Below are 18,645 nucleotides of genomic sequence, written 5' to 3' on the forward strand. Positions count from 1 at the left end.
AACATGATATGTCCAGATAAGTCAGGTGCTTGATGAAGGTTCTGCTCAGGAGAGCTGATAAGTTATTGATAACAAACTCCCTGTGAGGTCTCCGGCCATTCGTGAGTTTCCCAGACAAGGGGGAGGGCTCTCGGGTGAGGAGGTCTGCCTCTTCTCACTTGATAATGGAGAGAGCCTGAGGGCCAGAAAGGCAGCATGCTGGAGATCAAAGGACAGACTAATTGTTTTTGTCCACCAGAGACACTTGACTGATCGCTCTGTTACAGTTCATCAATTTCACACGCAACTGAAGGGAAAAATAACTATGCCAGCTGTGAGTAGAAATAAATAAAATATTAGCTACTATAATGACAGAGGTAAAAACAAGACACGTGAAAACATACAATAAAAGCTGAGACATGGCTTCCACCTTTAAATTTTATTAGCTGTTTCTGTTATAGTTTAGCAAAGCAAACATCAAAGTATGAAGGCATCATTTCATAGAACTGTAATCAATCCGATCTTTAGTATGGCACCAATGAGAAATAATTCATGAATCACAACATTTAACAGAAACCAAAGAAACCAAAACCATGTTTTAAAGTCAACAGAGGAAAAAAACAAGAAACCATTAACAACAGGCATTTGCCATTACATGAATTACCCAAAATAACAAATCATCTGCAAGCAATCAAAACCAAGAATTCATACTTGGACCACCACCTTGTGATTTTGAATTTGTAGTTTGATATGAAATAAGGCAGATTCCTTCAATATAGTTATAGACAATCTGGTAAGGAGACAAGCGAAAGCGAAGAGGACTGTTATTCCTGTTTTTGTTGATGAAGTTCAAAGCAATTATCTGGCATGCAGTTAAAACAGCAAAGAAAAAATGGGGGACAAGAACTAATTGGTTTGTTAAAAGACACTCATATCATTTTTATTGTACTTGGGCCTTGATGAACAGTTTCTTGGTAAAACAAGTTAAGCTGCAGTTAAAGCAGTGGCAGAGATCAGTGATGTTCATAGATAAAAGGCCGGGGAGTGACACTACGTCTTACAGACTGTGGTCCGAATCAAGGATATATTCACTGATTTGACTAAACAATGGAGCTGGAGTTGCAGTAGTGTGTGAGGAGACATGGCAGGTAATTCCACTGTTAAGTGTCGTCATTACTGTTCTTGTCAGAAAAGAAGGGTGGTTGATCGACTGACAGCTTCACCATGCTCTCAGGGTGGGCATAGATCAAATAAAGAGACTTGAACCCGGTTTATCTCATCGCACCCTGCTGGCAAAATATATGGCTGTAACAGACAGTGAGGTATGGCTCATCTTCTGGTTGATATGTTCAAGTCATATAGTAAGGTTTTGCACATACATACATACATACATATACATACATTACATACTTCAGGGATGAGTGGTTTCTTAACAAAGAGGGGACAGGCTAAATAAAGGTTGGGATGTGAGCATCTTAGGAGTAACTGGTTGTCCTGGGCCAGTGTCAGAGCCCATACTGACATGGGCCAGTCTGACACCAGTGTGGTTGGCCTTCGCACAGTTTTGATGGCTGTGAGATAAGGTTGATTGTCCTTCCCTCAGCTGGTCATTCTTTCTTCTCAACAGTGTCTGGATGGGAAAAAAAAGAAATATTGTCTGAATTCAGATTTTGCATGGCTTTCTGGCCATTGCAAGATTTTTCTCTGATTTCAGCATAGGAAACAACTTCTATTAACAATCTCTGCTAGGCTGAAATGATGATAGCACACAACAAAATGACGGGGGGAATGGAAATTGAGCTGAAATGATCAACATCACAATCAACAGAAATAATTAAGCAATTATAAAAAAAATATTTAAGCCATTTTTTAAGCAAAACTGCCAAATATTCCCAAATTCTAGTTTTCTCAATTGTAGTAAAGATAAAACCACCTGCCATCTTTATTCAGAAAACAGGGCAGTCTGTTGTGATTGCCCAGTGTCATGTGTTTGGAATAATGTACTATGGCTAATTTTAACTGCAAACTATGCTCTACCCAGCTCCATCATGCACCATCCCACCTGATCCACACACTTGTTCGACAACAAGCTTTTTCTTCTCTGGTGCTTTGTCTGGCATTGTTTAAGCTCTCTCCTTTATACACCAACCTGTTTGCCTTTGCCAAGTTATTTCATATGCTGCTAGTCTGTCCTATTTATTCAACCCTGACAATCTGTTCACAACAGTTGCTTAATGATTTTTTTTTGTACCTGGAAACTACGATGCCCAAATCCGAATCCCATTCTTTGGCTCACCAACTCTACAGAGCCACACACGGAACGAAGGCTGACATAGAAATTCATAGCACTCTCTACATATGCCCACATTCAAAGTACATGCAGTCTTATTAACCTAAATCTCAACAGAGACCTGGAATAACAACAGTGCGGTATCCTTATCAAATATGATTTATTGGCATGATTATTGCTCCTTCAGTCTGCGTTGGCTGAATGTTAGAATAACATGCATTGCACACTTGATTTATTAAATGTCTGATAGTTGAGTTTAAAGGCAATTCATCACACTCAATCTCCAAAGACGTGCTGACACGTTTCTACCAAAATATCCTACAATGTAGCCCCTAAAGAGAAAAAAGATGGAGCCAGATGGGGGAAAATGGAAACAAGGAGGGTGAAACTGGGTAACACTCAGCTGCACAGTGCTGAGGATTCTCCGGATGAAGTGAATTATAATTCAGCAGCTGTGGCCACTAATAAGAATCCGCTTATAAATAGAGATTGTGTGCGAGACAAGAGGGAGTATGAGTGCTTCCCCCACGCCCTTACCTTTGGACTGAATGCTGTCAGTTAGAATGGAATCAGGTTCTTCTGAGCTCTCGACAGGATCTTTCATCTCCTCTAGATAAGAGTAGGGGAAATAAATGAAAAGAATAGAGAGGGGCAGAAGAAAAAAATGTGAGAAGAGGCTATGATAATTAAGCAATCTGTGTTGCCCCTCTTCATGTGCAGTAAGCATCCATTTACCTAACAATCTCTCTGCCCTGCTGAGCTTGTGATTCAAGCTGAGTGGGTTTACAGCTACGATGTAGCTAATAAGAACTTTTTGAATAGAAGTGAATTGACATGTTTTTTAAACCTTAACAGGTCCTTCTGATGCTGGCTGGAGTTTCTACCACTAAAATGTAAGTGCATCCAACATATAATTAGAAACCCTAATATGCACTGTGATATTTTATGAATGTGGGCAGGTAAGTTGACAGAAATATCCATACTTAAGTAGAAGAGGCAGGAAAGCAAGAAATGGAGGAAGGGATGTGGACAGCAGACGGAACGGATGTGTCTGTTAAGTGGCAGTGATGCGTCACAGAGCCCAGAAAACATGATCCCTACTCACCTCCATTGCTGGTGCCAGTGTTGTTCATCTCAGAGAAATCTGCAATGTGGAGCACATATAGATACAGACATGTTACTCATTTCAAATGTCAATTCATGCATGCAGATGTAGTTGATTAAATGTGTGGGTGAAAAAGGTAAATGTAATCAATTGGTGCACGATTATTCTGCTTTTTTTTAATCAAATTACTCTCCACCAAAAAAGTAGATCATCCCAAAACCAGTCCAGGAATTCAGGAGCAACTTTGTACACATGGCCTCACATTTACATTTGTCGTGTCTGGAAATTCAGCGCCTTTATAAAGTTATTCTTCAAAAAAGAACAAAACAAACGCGGAAAGGGAGAGCGACGCATGCAAAATTAATTGCAGACTGCCATCCCTTTAAGGCAGCCTGAGACCCCCCGCCACACACCCCACACACACACACACACACATCCTTCTCCCCCTCTTTCCTCCCTCTGTAGTCACACAACTCTTTCTTCGTCACTCCCTGAGCAAACCTTGTCACTTCCCTCTTTGCAAAAACAACCATCCAAACAAAGCACAACATAAAAATAACTGCTCTCCCCAGGCAGTCCAGCAATGATGTAAACAAATACAACTGCTTAGGCGCGATGGAAAAACAAGTAGAAAAGAGTTCTGTATCTCTACACTTACAAGTCTGTGGTCAGGGTAATTTAATTTGTTACAGAAACGCGGGTTTCCTGGTTGTAATTGTAGGTTTGTATGCATGTGTATGAATTAATAGGTTCTTAAAGCATGAAGAAAGCTTAAGGATTCTCCCTTTGCTTTGATGTTTATTTGGTCTTTAAGGCTGCCAGCTATGGAGAAAATACATTTCACTGCTTTTTCAACATACAACTGATTTAATCATTTGCAACATTTTGGAATGAAATTTCTTCTCCCTGAGACTCAATTGGGATTTAGGGACTGTTGAAAGGCAGGAAGGATGAAGTAACAACAATCTCTTTTTGATCTGATACATAGAACTCTCCAAGGGGCAAAATAACATTATTCTTTTTTATGCAAAACTATTAAAAAGCTAATTCCAGTTATTTACAATTTGGATCTTTAATAGAATAAGTTCTGATCAGTAATAATAACATTATTCTTAACAAGCTAATTGCTGGAATATTGGAACATAGCAACATCATGGCTTCAAAAGTTTCCAATGGGGCAAGAACCGACAGCATCGATCATAATTTAGAGATCTACCATACTTGGCCCAAAAGTGCAAACAAGTTTTATATGCAATATCAGATTATTATTGTCAGTATGCCCACTTTGATTATAACTCTAATTAATAATTTGTTTAGATAATCTGATTCACCATGGCTTGCAACCTGTAAAATATAGCGTGTCTTGGTGTGAGCAATTACTTTGAGTACAATGTTATCATAACTGACAGAAACGGACAAAACCATGAGACCAAGTTGTAGAATGCTGAAGTATCCTTTAAAGTTGTCTGCTTCACTACAAAGAAGCAAAAAAACATATTTACCACCAGACTGAGATTATAACTGTAATGGAATAAATTGACAGGAACATGTAGACACACAATGTTCCACACGTCTGAGAGTCAGCCGTATGGCGTCAATAAATTATGCATACACATGAAATGATATGCCATGCATTAACACTTTTCCACACGATCACGTTACGGATATTAAAGCTGATGGCGGAACATGTGGAATGTGCCTGATGTTGCGACTTGTGTCACAAATGAGCCTCCATCATGTCTGCCTTTTTATACTTGCAAGCATAGCATGCTGTTGTGCAGCAGCAGGAGCTCAATGAAACATGGCCTCATTCCAGACACCCATTCCTTCCCCTCTCTCAGGTAATAACAAAACAGTCTGGGTGCTAGGGTAGCATCCTCTTCCTCTAATATCCAGCACTGATCAAGACGAAGCAAAAAGCTCAGAATTTCAATTGATTGTGGCTCCAGCCTCCCCTGCCTGCCAGAGGCTCGGAGGGAACAGCAACAGCGGGTATGTCTTGCTCTCTAATTTGACTCCAGTGTGCTGACAGTAGAGGGGCTATCATTTAAGGGGAGGATGTGAGTGTGCTGTGGTAAACACATAAACAAGATGGGGGAGAGAGAGAAAAATGGGCCTCTGTCAAGGTTCTGGTGAAGGAGAGGCACAGTCCACAGAGAGCTGATAAGGAAAAGAGAAAAACAGTAGACCGAATTGACTCCCTCAGCAGGAAACCAGACAGCTTACACCAGTGGTTCTTAAAGCTGGGACCCTGAGGGGTCTTTGTCTGTGTCTCCTGTCTTTCATTTCATTATGTAGATTATCTTCTTTGCTGTGGTGTGCTGGGGTGGTGGCATCAGGACTGGAGATGCCAACAAGCTCAACAAGCTGGTGAGGAAAGCCAGCTCTGTGGTGGGTCTGGAGCTGGACAGTCTGGAGTCAGTGGGTGAGAGGAGGATGAAGGCCAAACTCAGAGCCATCCTGGACAATCCCTCTCACCCTCTCCATGAGGAACTGTGGCAGCTGGGCAGCTCTTTCTACCAAAGAGCAGGACGGAGCGCTTCAGGCGCTCATTTGTGCCCACTGCCATCAGACTGTACAACAACAGCGGAGACCACAGTCTGTCATCATGCTGACCAGCCCCCCCCCATGTGGATATACTGTACATTTTTTATTTGTATTCTTATTTTTTATTTTTTATTCTATTTTTATTTTTATTTTTATTTTATTGTATAATATGTGTATTTATTATCTGTTTCTGTGTAGTTGAGCTGCTGCAACACTTGAATTTCCCCCATGGGGATCAATAAAGGAATATAATAATAATCAGTACCCAAGGTAACACAATTTGTATACTGCATGGGTTATAACGGGTGTTTAGAGGAGGGCATCTCATTCATAACAGTTTCTGTATTTCATGAATTACACAAAAACGTGCAAAACATTGCTCCATGAAGAAAGGGTGACTCGGTTTAAAAGGGTATCTGATCTTGATTTATTTATTTATTTTTATTTATTTTTTTTACATATAAGAACCATAATCTGTATATCTTTTTGTTATCTGTCAATTATCCCAATGATTCAATGATTTCACGACATTTTACTTTACAAGTTAACAGACACACAGGAAATCAAAAATATTTAAAACAATTGCCAAACTTGTCATTCTTTACAACTTTTAACAATTCTTAACTTTATTTATTTTATTTTCATGCCACTTCAGCCTTTCAGAAGTTCAATGAAAAAATCCCAGAGAGAAAACCCCTCAAAAGCTCAAGAGGAAGGATGAGGATATGCGTGTGTGTGTTTAAATCTGCACACATAAGAGAGGGGAGAGGAAGGAAGAGACTTGGGCATAAGTCACCCTTGTATGCAGACAAGCAGAAAATTACACCCCCCCCCCCCCCCCCCACCTTCCATTAATTTATAAGACAAGAGGTAGTTAGTGTTTTGTTGGTCAGCATTAGTGTACTGAACCACAGTATTGAACCACTATAGAAAATGAATTTGAACTGAACAGCAACGGCAAGGTAAGATTTTAAAGCATCATATTAAAACATTTATTGATTTGATTTGCTGTAGCTTTTGTATGACAAATTTTCTCATTATATTTGCATCATCCTCAAAGCGCAGTTCTGCCTCCACCACTTTTAATGTTCATGTCATTCTGTCTCAGTCATCCCACAGGGGAGGCAGTTCCTGTGGGTCACCCACATGGCATCATGGGAAACCGCCTCTGCCTAATGTTCCAGACAGGAGCCTTGGGCAGAACAGGAGGTTCCTTTTGTCTCTCAGCCACAGGACACCTCACTGTCTCTAATTCAAATCCTCTCCTCTGGGGCAGTGAAAGACTTAAAATCGATGGAGGTGTAGAAGTGTCTGTGCCCTACAGTGTCAGTTCCCCAGGAGAATTTCTGCTGTTCTTTTGATCCCCGAACTGTGGCGAGGTGGGCTAGTCTGCTGTGTCTCAACAGGTCCTGCTCTGATCCCAGCCGGCTCACACAGGTGTCCAGCTGCTCCCACTCAAACAATGGATATGACCGATCACAATCTCAGTCTGGGAGCTGCTGAAAACCATTAAAGCTGTTCTTTAACTTCCCAGTAGCTGCTCAGTATCTTTTCCTTAACTCCCACTTAAGAATGCCCAAATGAAATGCACTATTGAAAAACATTTACTGACTGAATGTCCTGCTATTTGTTTCTCTGATTGCATTAAGTATTTCTATTTTGCATTAGTTGATGAAATCTCTGGTAAAGGTCTTTGGTTTCTGTGGCGTTTATGAAGCAGGCGGAGGGCTGCTGCTACCTCAATAGCATTTCCTCTTCAGAGAGTAAGATAGGAAAATGTCAAGGTCAATGCTAGTATCTGAAGCTCCATTCCTTTCAGGAGATGAGAGCAGAATTCATTTCAGCATCTAAACTGGGTGGTCTGTGAGGGACTTGAACCTGCTCTGCATTGGGCCATGTTTATTAAACAAGTATCAAAGAGCCCCTCGTTGAACTTTGCATGGACTAATAGCTTTGGGGCTGATATGCCTACTGCAATGATAATTAAAGAGATCTCCCTGCTCTAGCAAAACAAGAGCGGGTGGAACTCAACAAGTGCCCAACCAAAAGAACTAACGAGCTGGTAAATGTGGGAAGCAGCCCATTTTCATATGTTAATGTTAAGTTTGTAGTGCAGGCCTGTGGAAATAACTTAGCTGTATGAGCTGCCACTCTTAAAACGGAGGGGGAAAAAAAGGGATTATTTTGAGGAGCGTTTGATAGCTGAGAGTTTTCTTTGCAATGAGATGGAACACTGTCTGACAATCTGAGCCAATTAAAGAGCACCAAACTGTGACCTGCAGGCTAGGGAGACGAAAACAAGCCTGCTCAATAAACACAGTGACCGCCCCTCTATACTGCTGTCCTCCTGAAAAGCCAAGAGTCTTCATTTATATTCCGCCTTTCTTCTCCCTAAGAAAAGGCCGAGGGGTTGTGGACACCAAGTAACATTGTGTTCCCCTGAGGGGTTTGGGTAACCTTGCAATGGTGGCTGTGTTGGGGCGGCTCCAAGTTGGGTCAGGGTCCCCTAAACAGACTGAAAGGCCCAAGCTCATTACACAGGCCTGGGCCATGCTTAACAAGATGAGAAAACACAAAGTACACTGAATTACTGAAAAGAGTACAGGCCACCATCTGCTTTGGGGTTAAGCTACAACTCAGATAAAGTTAAGATGATGAGAGGACAGAGAAAGATGGCAAGAGAAAAGACGGGGCAACATTTGACAACATATGTTGCAAAAAACAAAGGGAAAATGACCACTGGCAACCCACTGATAAGACAGAACATGAGATGAAAGAAAAAGGATAACCAGTAAAAGGTTGTCTTCCCTGGCAATGTCTCTCACTCTTGATCTCTCTTTTCAGTCTATTTCTGTTCCCAACTTTGTCCAAGTTAATGTGAAACAGTCACAGTGGTCTGTCAGAAGACAAAAAAAGGAGATCACTGAGACATACCCTGAGATGAAAGGAGTAAGTGAATAACTGATTAAGTGAAGAAGTGAGAAAGGGAGACAAAACAAAAATAGACATGGAAGGGAAAAAATGCAAAAGAGGCCTCCCCCTGTGTGACCTACATACCTGCTAAACCCGCTGACAGTGGTGGCCAGCAACTCTCTCATCACTCGCTGAATTACTTTACATAATCTTTAGATTCTCCATGCAATACTAGCGGGCCTGCTGCAGGACGCTGCCCACGCCTGTCCTCAGTACCTTTTGTGGTTTAACTACATGAAGGCACAGACGGTCATGCAGGGGACGGGTAAATCTCACACAAGGTGATCGGAGATACAACAAAATGGCACACGCCAGAGCTGAGGGAGGTGTAGAAGCAGGTCTGGATGTCTATGTGACACAGAGGACATGGCTCGGGCCAGCTGACTGATTTGCAGTTATGAAGTGATACCTCCTCTGGGCAGCTTAAAGTTTTCAGTAGGAGATCATGGATGGGACTGGTCAAAATAATCAAAGTGGTCGTCTAGAGTGCAGTGAAAACCAGGACCCCTGGTAGAGCAGCTGTCTATCACTGAAAGGTCGGCAAGAGAGCAGCTTGCTTGGTAAACCTCAGTACAGGCCAGCAGCATAGTGAGATGCAATGATAGCCTAAATAGTAATACATTGCATCATGTATTACTATTTACTTTTACTATTGACAATTTTGTTTACATGATTTTACTTCACTGCTGGTTGCCGCTTTTTTTGCCCAATGTTGTCCAAATAAGTTTTTCTGTGATGACTTATTCTAATGTATCACCTCCTAAACATAGCGTAATCATAGCATGACATAATATAGTGAACTGTTTGACATATTTAGGGCTGATACAACAATTATTTCTGTTATTAAGTATTATTTTTATTTTTTTATTATTCGTTCCAACAACAGTCCAAAATCCCCAAAATAGCCTTTGGAATATTGTCAGGGAAGCCTATCCTCACACTTCAGAAGGCAGAACCATAAAATATTTGACATGGTTTGTTTCAAAAGATGTAATAATAATGTCGATAAAAAATAGTAAAAAATAAAAATTGTTTACATTTTTATCAATAAAATGACAGATTAAATGTTGTAGCTCTAATAATGTCATATTGTATGTATGGCATCATACTATTAGAGATTAGAGAAAGGGCTCACTATCTGAAAGATACTAGCGAGGAACATTTGTAATCCAAAGGGTTAAAAATGTAAAATCCCGTCATGTTTGAGTCTCAAAGACAATTCTGAATATCTTCCTTTGGTTTACTCCTGTTTCTAACAAAAGTAGCGATACCGTCAAATCTTCCTCATTGCCTCCAGGATACAGGCAACCCATACAGAGATCACTCATCACTGGGTCTGTGTGTATTTTTAAAGATGTGTGTTTGTGTATGTGTGATGGAGAATAAAATGTGTTGCAGACTTTCCAACACACATTTGTTGCATCTCTGCTGGCTGTCAAATTCTCACTCTGCTCAGAGTTGATTCATATGCCATCTTTGTGAAGCAAACAGAGGGTTGGGGACAAGACAAGACAACTGCTCAAAAGATGAGCTTCAAAGGACGACAGAAAAAGTGTGTCGCTTGTAGCCTGAGACCTGCTCTATGAGGCAGGTTTCTGGGCCAGAGCTGACCAACGTAATGGACATTGTGAACATTGTTGGTCTATTCCCCAACTCCTGCTAAATGTCCAGGGTCGATGAATGATGGAAAACAATCAAATTTATGCAGACACCAAGGGACTTTTAAAATTGAAACTTTTTCATATTGAAATCACCAGGCAACAGGCTCAATTTGATATCCAGTGACCTAATATTAACAAAGCTAGTCAAAACAAGGCGTCCAATGGAGTTTATGGAGGAGGAGCAAAGCCAAATGGAATTGAGTGATAAAAGCTGCATTAATACGGATAAAGATAAGACTGTGCTAGTCTCCTCACGGCTCTCACACACAATGCCTCAGCAGGGCGGTGATTGGTGTAACTGCTGTTCCTGGACTTTCACAGTCAGTGTAAAAAGCTATAAAACCCAAGCATACCCTAATGTCTTCAACCAGTGGCAGCTTTCTCCCTGAGGAGCCACTCAGTGTTACAGTATACAATGTTATGCCAAAAGTTAATTGTGTGCTGACAACTCTTTGCCACAGGAAAGACCGTTTTGCTCTCCGGAATTAGATTTACATCCCCAGTATTCCATTGTTCACAAAAGGCAAAGACAAAAGGGCACAAAACAACCAATTAAGCAAAGCTTCAAATCCTTTTTGCTAAGACAAAGGAGCATACATGCAAAGCACACTTCAGCATCAATGAATTCTGAGTGGAATAAAAACCAATGAATTTGGGGATAAATTATTCAAGCTGCTAAAAGAAAGAAGAAAAATATCTCTTTTGATTTGCAGTGGATGACTAAGAAATTCCACAACTTGTACTTGATGCTTTAACAGGAAAGAGCGACCACACAGGGTCACTGGGCTGGGAGAGTTTTTTGTGTACCGCCACATTGCCAATTGCAAGTCTGCTGGATTTCAGAAGAGCCATTTAGGTCGGCTTGTTGTTGTTACAGTCAAGCTGAACCATTGAGGGAGTGAAATACATAGAAATCAATAACATCCCTGAAACAACATTCGCAAACAAGAGAATAAAACCAATTCGCATAACAGTTGTTAAGGGGATTTGTTATACCTCCATTTGGATGCAGTTTTTTTTTATTGTTTGTGGATCTTACTAGAGAGAGAGGTGGATACATGATGTGCATGTAGTTTTTGGGCACCATATGGCACTTGTGGATGCAGCTGGGCTTTCTGCTCAGAGCCGCAGATCGAGCTAGCTGCGGGCGGTTGTGGCAAAGTCAGCGCTAAATAAAGCACTCATAGCCATCTATACTTAAAACATCCTGTCCACCATAGGGAAAAAAGAACACTTGGAGTTAGAAAGTCATGAAATCAAGACAATAAAGTAACCATAAACAAGTGAAAACTTGTATAATGAGTGTGAATGGAGTTTACTTGTGTTGCTGTGATGATTTTTTTTAACACCACAACAGGTCTAAGGAGAGAAAAGGGAACAAAAGAAAATCAAGGGAGAGATGAGCAGTGGGAATCTCCGACAGCCTCTGGGCTGATGTAACGGTGCCTTGTCTCTCTCTGCTGTGTTGAGATTGTTGTGATGGCCTGCTGTGTCTGTCTGTCTCTCCATACTCTTTCTTGCCATCTCCCCTGCAGGGTCCCCTCCTGCCTGGCTTTAGTGTGCCATTACAGTTTGTCCACATATTAGCCCTTCTGGTCTTCTCCCAGCCATTCTTGGGTAGAGACCAGCCCCCTAAAATATTCTCTGTAGCGTTCTTCCAGAGTCACGTTTCATCCAACACTCGGCCTCCAGCAGAGGCCACCTTTATCAAAGGCTGAAAAATATGAGAACCATTCAGACTCCAATGCAAGGTTGTCTGTGCCTCATATTCTGGCACATAATGAAGAGCAGAATTATAGGGACAGCACTGTCTTTTGGTCATATTACTCGGGTTTCTGAGGGATGCACAAAACTTGGTCAAACTCAAAGTTTGATTTGAAAGGAGGATGAGCTGCTGTTCACTCGGTGGCATTGAATCTGCTCAGCCATTAAATCTAACCGTTGTGGCTGATACAATATCTATCGACTCCTGCATGAGAATTATACATGCGTGAAGGAAAAACTGTTTTCTGTTCACAACTCAGATTTATTTATTCCTAGCTTTAGGCAAAGACAGTCTTATTTTAATTTATGGATGTTTCATGAGCTTACTGAAGCGGTTTCCCACTCTCACAAGTCACCAGAACAACGCTTGCTGGATAGATATTTCAAACACAATAACAATATAGCCACCATTTCCATTTTAAAGTATGTTATGAATATTCATAAATAAAGGCTGCTTGGATTCTGATTCAATTTGGGGAGCCTTTATAGAATCCCAGATATCAGACTGAGAATCTTATTGCTTGTGCAGGGAGATATCGTATGGAGGCTGATTTAAAAATCACAAAATCTCTGCTCTGCCTCCTTATATCTCCACTTCTCACAGATATTATAGAGAACTAAAACCCCCAGAATAAATTATTTGTTGCATACTGTTTGGATGTTATGGCTCTTGATTGCTTATAATATCGCATTAAACTATACGATTTGTAGAGAGAAAGAACTACAAGACTAAATGCTTAAAAACAACTGAATATTCATACAAAAAGACCTGCAATGTAAACAACAGATGGCATAGTTTGGTAATATGAACTCTTAAGACATAAGCAAATTACCTGTGCAGTATCCTACAACTTTATCTAATACAAGGGAATGTGTGAGGACTGAATAGATTCTTACATTAACAAGGTTTAATGATGACAAGAGTGAAAATGAATAAAACAAAAAGCTTTGTACAATTTAGTGTGACTGAGCTGGGACCGAGAAGCTGAGCTGTGATAAACACTTCCATATGTGAAATATCGAGCTATGTGCGAACAGCAGGCTGTCAACAGACACTGCCGACGACAGGGAGCACGCGGATATAAATGTGTGGATGTAAATGATGGTATCTGAGAACGCTGTAGCACATCCTCCATCCTTCGCAGAGGGATCACTAACATGTAGAATGTGAACATTGTCGTACATGAGGCTTCACTAACAACGCTATGATGAAAAGGTTAAATGACTAGAAAGTATCAAGCTGGTAATTTTGAAATCAAATGCATCCACAGTCACAGGTGCAGTATAGCTGGTTTGATGTCAGCTACAGTTTTGTAGATATCATGAATCAATGTCCTCAACTGAACAAATAACCTAACAACATATTATAAAGCACTTAGTGTTCTAGGGGAGTTGGCAAGGGAAATGGATAAATAATTAATTCAGTGTATCCTCATATCATACACGTATAACAAAATAATACATTTGTATACACGTGAATAAATTAAGTGCAGCAAATGGAAATAAGGTCTCTACAATATTTGTCCATTTGATTGGCAAGATTTGGCTGAACTGTATGAACTAGTTTCAGAAATGTACAAGGCTTAAACAAATACTTCAGCCACAAAATGACTATTTGTATATCAATAATTCATCCCTTGTTATCTTGAGTTATTAACTAGCATGCCTCCACGGTGAACAGATAATCAACAAACAGAAATCCTCATTTAGCCATCAATGCTCACTGCTTCCCAAACACTTGCATCTTCCCTAAAGTTTGTGGGTAAAGCATTCCTTTAACAATTTTATACTTTGCCTGCAATCAAGTTAAGCTCCTCTTTTGTTTCTGTCTAAACACAACATCACAACATTATCTGAGTTATTTGTGCTTGCACAACAACTTAGTTATTGTGAATATAAGATAATATCAAAAAACATAAGATAAGATAGTTAAGGATAGAATAGGTAAGACTTAATGTAAAAGACAGACACTGATGACTCAAATTGTTTGATTCATTAGTCGTTCCTCCCACTATTATGAGGCATTTTATTACTCCTTTCAGTGAAGCAGATTTAACCTCTATGGCCATGAGCAGGCAGCCTGATTACAGTTATTATTTTTAATAAAGGGTATTGGCTCGGGAATCATTTGGTCTCATCCTGTGAATAGCTGGTTATGCGTGGCTAAGCCAGGCTGTGAGACAGTGTGAGTCTGCACTTTGTCCAAGGCCCTGCTCCTCTATACAAAATGCAATCTGCCTGCAATCAAGAATGACACCACTGTTTACTGCTTGACAGTGCCACCACACAGTACACAGCCCATGGCAACCCTAGACAGTGACAGACACTGGCGGGCTCAGGCAAGACACAATCAACAGGCTGAAGTGAAGCTTTCCAGTGATGGAAAGCCTGTAGTGTTTGTGGGACGTATTCCAATGGCTTTTCAGAGAGGATGGAGAAGGCTATCTCGGATAGATCTATCTGGAATGTTCACTCTCAACCTAAATTAATTGAATGTCAGTCAAAGAGAAAGTGAAATGGAGGTGAGGGAGTCACTCAGACCTTTGTGTTAGTGCAGGGGTGGGAGAGGGGTGGCCGGGGCTCAACAATCTTATCCTCAACTTCTCCAGACAATACCCTTAATCAGTGACAATATGGGCCAGAGAAAGATGAGGATAAATAAAGACAGATTATCCCATGTGGTCAACTAACTAACACAAATGAGAAGAAAGAGTTGTTTCATCCGAACAGAATGGCTGGCCTTATCATGGAGCTCAACTGGAGTGGCTAAACCGTTTCACTCCGAATGCTTCAAATAACGCAGCGTGGTCGGTGTTCCTCAGCGTGTGATACCGACCCACGGAGGCACTCTTTAGCGAGTGTAGAGACGAAACGAGCTTGCAACTAACTCCAATGTAAACACAGCCCTGTCTTTATTGCTCAGATCTACTGATGTGGTATAAAGGGAAAGATGGTTCACACAGGGTTGGCGAGTCAAAAATAAACAGGACTTTCACCCAGGAGACAGCTGTTAGTGTCTCATACTAAACTAAACAAAACGTTGACATGGTGTCACGTCCAAAATAATTCCAAAGCTGTACAGTACAATTTAATGTTTACTATATTTTTGTTATTGTCAATAAGACCAAAACCAACAAAGTAAGACAATCTCTCAATACTTTCTGACTTCTCTACCTTTTTTTTTTTAAGTAAATTCCTAAAACAGCTGAGCACTTAGCTCTTAGTGAGCACTTTACTTTTCAACAAATGTCACTCAAACAGGAGAAAATAGTGTATTTGTTGGGATTATTTTCAGTTGTTGATTAACACACATTAGGAGGTCTATTGAGTATTACAAGAGCATTGTTGGTTTATGTAGAATGTATTCTGAATAAACTAGTACTCATGTTCATGAAGGAGCAAGTCACCCAGTGCAATGGTTTGGCTCAATGATGGGTATTTAATATTGAACAATGGAAGTCTATAGCATAGATTAATAAGCCATTTAGGCGTTCGATACACACAAAACACTTTCCTAGTGATTTGTTAACGATAGGAAAATATTGAACATTGCAAGCCTAATTCTGCCCACGAGAGAACAATGCTGAATCCATACAGCTATGAAAGTCTTATTTATATATATATATATATTTTTTAATATTTATATTTTTATATCTGCTGTGATTGACTGATCTCAGCACCTCCATTATTGCTGCCAGATATGTGTTAAACCACCTGAGGCCCCCTGCAATCCTTGTACAAAGTGATATTATATGGGTGAAGTAGATCTTAGACCGGCTGAGATTGATTCCAGGGGAAAACTAGTTTGACAAACAGCACAAAACAAAAACAACGCTGGCCATGCTAATTCAATACACAAGTATACAAATACAAACAGACTGGACTGTAAAATCACATTGATTGAAAGTCAGTCAGTCAGACTCTCCATCAGGTCAAATCAAATCATATTAAATCAAATCCAGGCAAATCAGATCTTACCTTCCATCTCGACAGTGGACTTTGCTGTGTCGTCATCTTCTGCCTTCACGGCAGGCTGCTCTTCTCCTGCTGGTAAAAGGAAGCAAAGCTTGTTTGTTTGTTTGTAACGCTACACATTCACACAATGTCAGTGTTTTTGCAGGAGATTGCACCTACGTGTCTGCAGAAAAGAAGCTTGACGTGCCAGCTTTGTTTATGTGTGTATTTGTTACTATGATTAGTGTGAGTACTACAGTAGGAGGCTCCAGTGACAGAATATTGTTAGTCCAATGAGCAATACTGCACGCAATTTGAGCCATTTCCTCCACACCTGGTTCTGCTCATTCTGTGCTGAGAGATGAATTTGCGTAGATTCACACACTGACAGCAATAAATAAAAAGACACACTTATTGTGCATTTGTAGTGTCCCATCTCCCAATGGTGAAATTTAAGACTGCTGGTAAACCAAACATGTAAAAATCTATGTTTCCATTTGGCTATGTCATTATGTCAGCCATCATGGTTTCATGCATTGAACAGACTTATTCATATCTGTTTGCCTCAGTGCCCCCCGGACATTTTGCTGCATGTAGTGATAAAAACATTTGCTATCAGGGAAACAGACCATCAACTGCTTGTTTTTCAAATTGGTATGAATACGACTGACAACTCATGTACCACAAAGTTTTTGATGTAACACATGCACTCTTAACTATATACCTTTGTCTTCATCTTTCTCGTTGTCGATGCCTTTGTCTTCATCTTTCTCTTCCTCATTGTCAATTCCTTTATCTTCATCTTTGTCTTGGTGTTCATTTTCATCTTTATCCTTTTCTTGATTCGGCTCCTCGTTTCCTAAATTTTCATCTGGAGGTGCACAAACATTGAAATGTGAAAGGAAGTACATTCTGAAAGATGAATTCATGCAAAGGGAATCAAAGCCTTCACAATAAATCCTGTAACACATGGCAGAAAACAAGCCCATACGTCATGTCTGCTGCTGGAAATCTCTCAGAAACATTTTCACACCCAGAGGTTGCTCATTTCCAGTTTGAAGAGCACAGGGTTGAAAGGAAAGAAGTAAAAAAACAAGCATTTTCTCAAGAGAAAGAGCGTGCTTTGGGCTGTATAAACTAGTTGAAATGTAGATTTCTAAGACAGCCAACTAACAGTACTCCAGGATATAAAGCATGTGATGGTTCGTGTTATAAGGGTGTCACTATGTGCTTGTTTGCTAGTGTTTGCTAGGGTGTGGTTTCTAATGTTTGAAGGAAAAGTCCAACTGTTAAAATATGTGATTTTAAACTACTTGTAAGAACTGTGGAAAGAACTTCTGTCAGGGTCTGCTTTTGTTCTTTATAATAGTTTTAGACTACTTATTTTGCACTCATATCACTCGTAGCTCATGGTGTCTTAATCAGGTCTCTCTTGAGAATGAAATCCTGTGTCTCAATGAGATTACCTGAATTAATTAAGGTATAATGAATAAAAAATGTATCGTATTAAAAGATAAAGAACTAAATTTGCATGTAAAGGAATAATACAAAACAAAATGTGAAGGAACAGGGTACTTAAGGTAAATAAATGTGCTAATAAAGGTCTGAGTGCAAAGGATATATTTTACAAACTAGCCGAGAGCACATTATTGAATAACATATTGATCTGCGGTCTCTGGATTTCACTTAAAATACACACACACACACACACACACACACACACACACACACACACACACACACACACACACACACACACACACACACACACACACACACACACACACACACACACACACACACACACACACACACACACACACACACAATAATACCATTGCTGTATTTTTGGCAGAATTAATTTGCAGGTGTTGTTTAAAACTGTATATCTTTGCTCCTCCTTGCTCCTTCCTCTATGTTTGTGTCTCACGAGAAAGTAATTACATATCGCAGATTTTGAATAGCATCCCAGGGCTGCGTTTGCTATAACTCTCTCACAGAATATCTACAAAATTCATGTTCAGAGAGGCTCTATCTGTCAAATCTTTGTCAATGGGATGGGATTTGAATAAAACAAAAACAGAAGAGAGGCGAGGCGCTGCTCACTGCCAATATGCAAATGCAGAATCTTAATTATATACCAGCATCACAGAGGATATTCGGAGAAAGAGAAATGGTTCTAGCTCAAAGTTAATGGTTGCCTCTGTGTAACACACACATTTGCTCACCAACACACACACACACACACACCCTCAATTCACTTAAGGCTCTCTCGCCTGTCAGCACAACAAAACACATCAGAGTCTCTGGGTCTGTTCATCTAGCCTGTAGAGATGCATTTAGAGCTTTGTATAGTAGTTTTTCTTCTGCTG

The 18,645-nt window shown here is 40.2% G+C and overlaps 1 protein-coding gene across 4 annotated transcripts in view; it reads right to left on the reverse strand.

Annotated features, from left to right (window-relative positions):
- Positions 1-401: 401 nt before the first annotated feature.
- macrod2 (mono-ADP ribosylhydrolase 2) overlaps positions 402-18,645 on the reverse strand; it is a 389,097-nt gene continuing 370,853 nt past the window's right edge. For 3 of the 4 annotated variants that reach the window (XM_054599883.1, XM_054599882.1, XM_054599880.1), the window contains 5 exons: positions 16,998-17,144; positions 16,298-16,366; positions 3,375-3,413; positions 2,807-2,878; positions 402-1,609 (listed from right to left, as the gene is read on the reverse strand). In XM_054599883.1, the coding sequence (XP_054455858.1) occupies positions 1,587-1,609; positions 2,807-2,878; positions 3,375-3,413; positions 16,298-16,366; positions 16,998-17,144 (350 nt within the window). In that variant the 3' untranslated portion in view covers positions 402-1,586. The remainder of the gene's footprint in view (positions 1,610-2,806; positions 2,879-3,374; positions 3,414-16,297; positions 16,367-16,997; positions 17,145-18,645) is intronic. The other variant, XM_054599881.1, reaches the window with a different exon arrangement.

The sequence above is a fragment of the Anoplopoma fimbria genome, chromosome 6, assembly GCF_027596085.1.
Source record: "Anoplopoma fimbria isolate UVic2021 breed Golden Eagle Sablefish chromosome 6, Afim_UVic_2022, whole genome shotgun sequence".
In the NCBI taxonomy this organism is placed as follows: Eukaryota; Metazoa; Chordata; class Actinopteri; order Perciformes; family Anoplopomatidae; genus Anoplopoma; species Anoplopoma fimbria.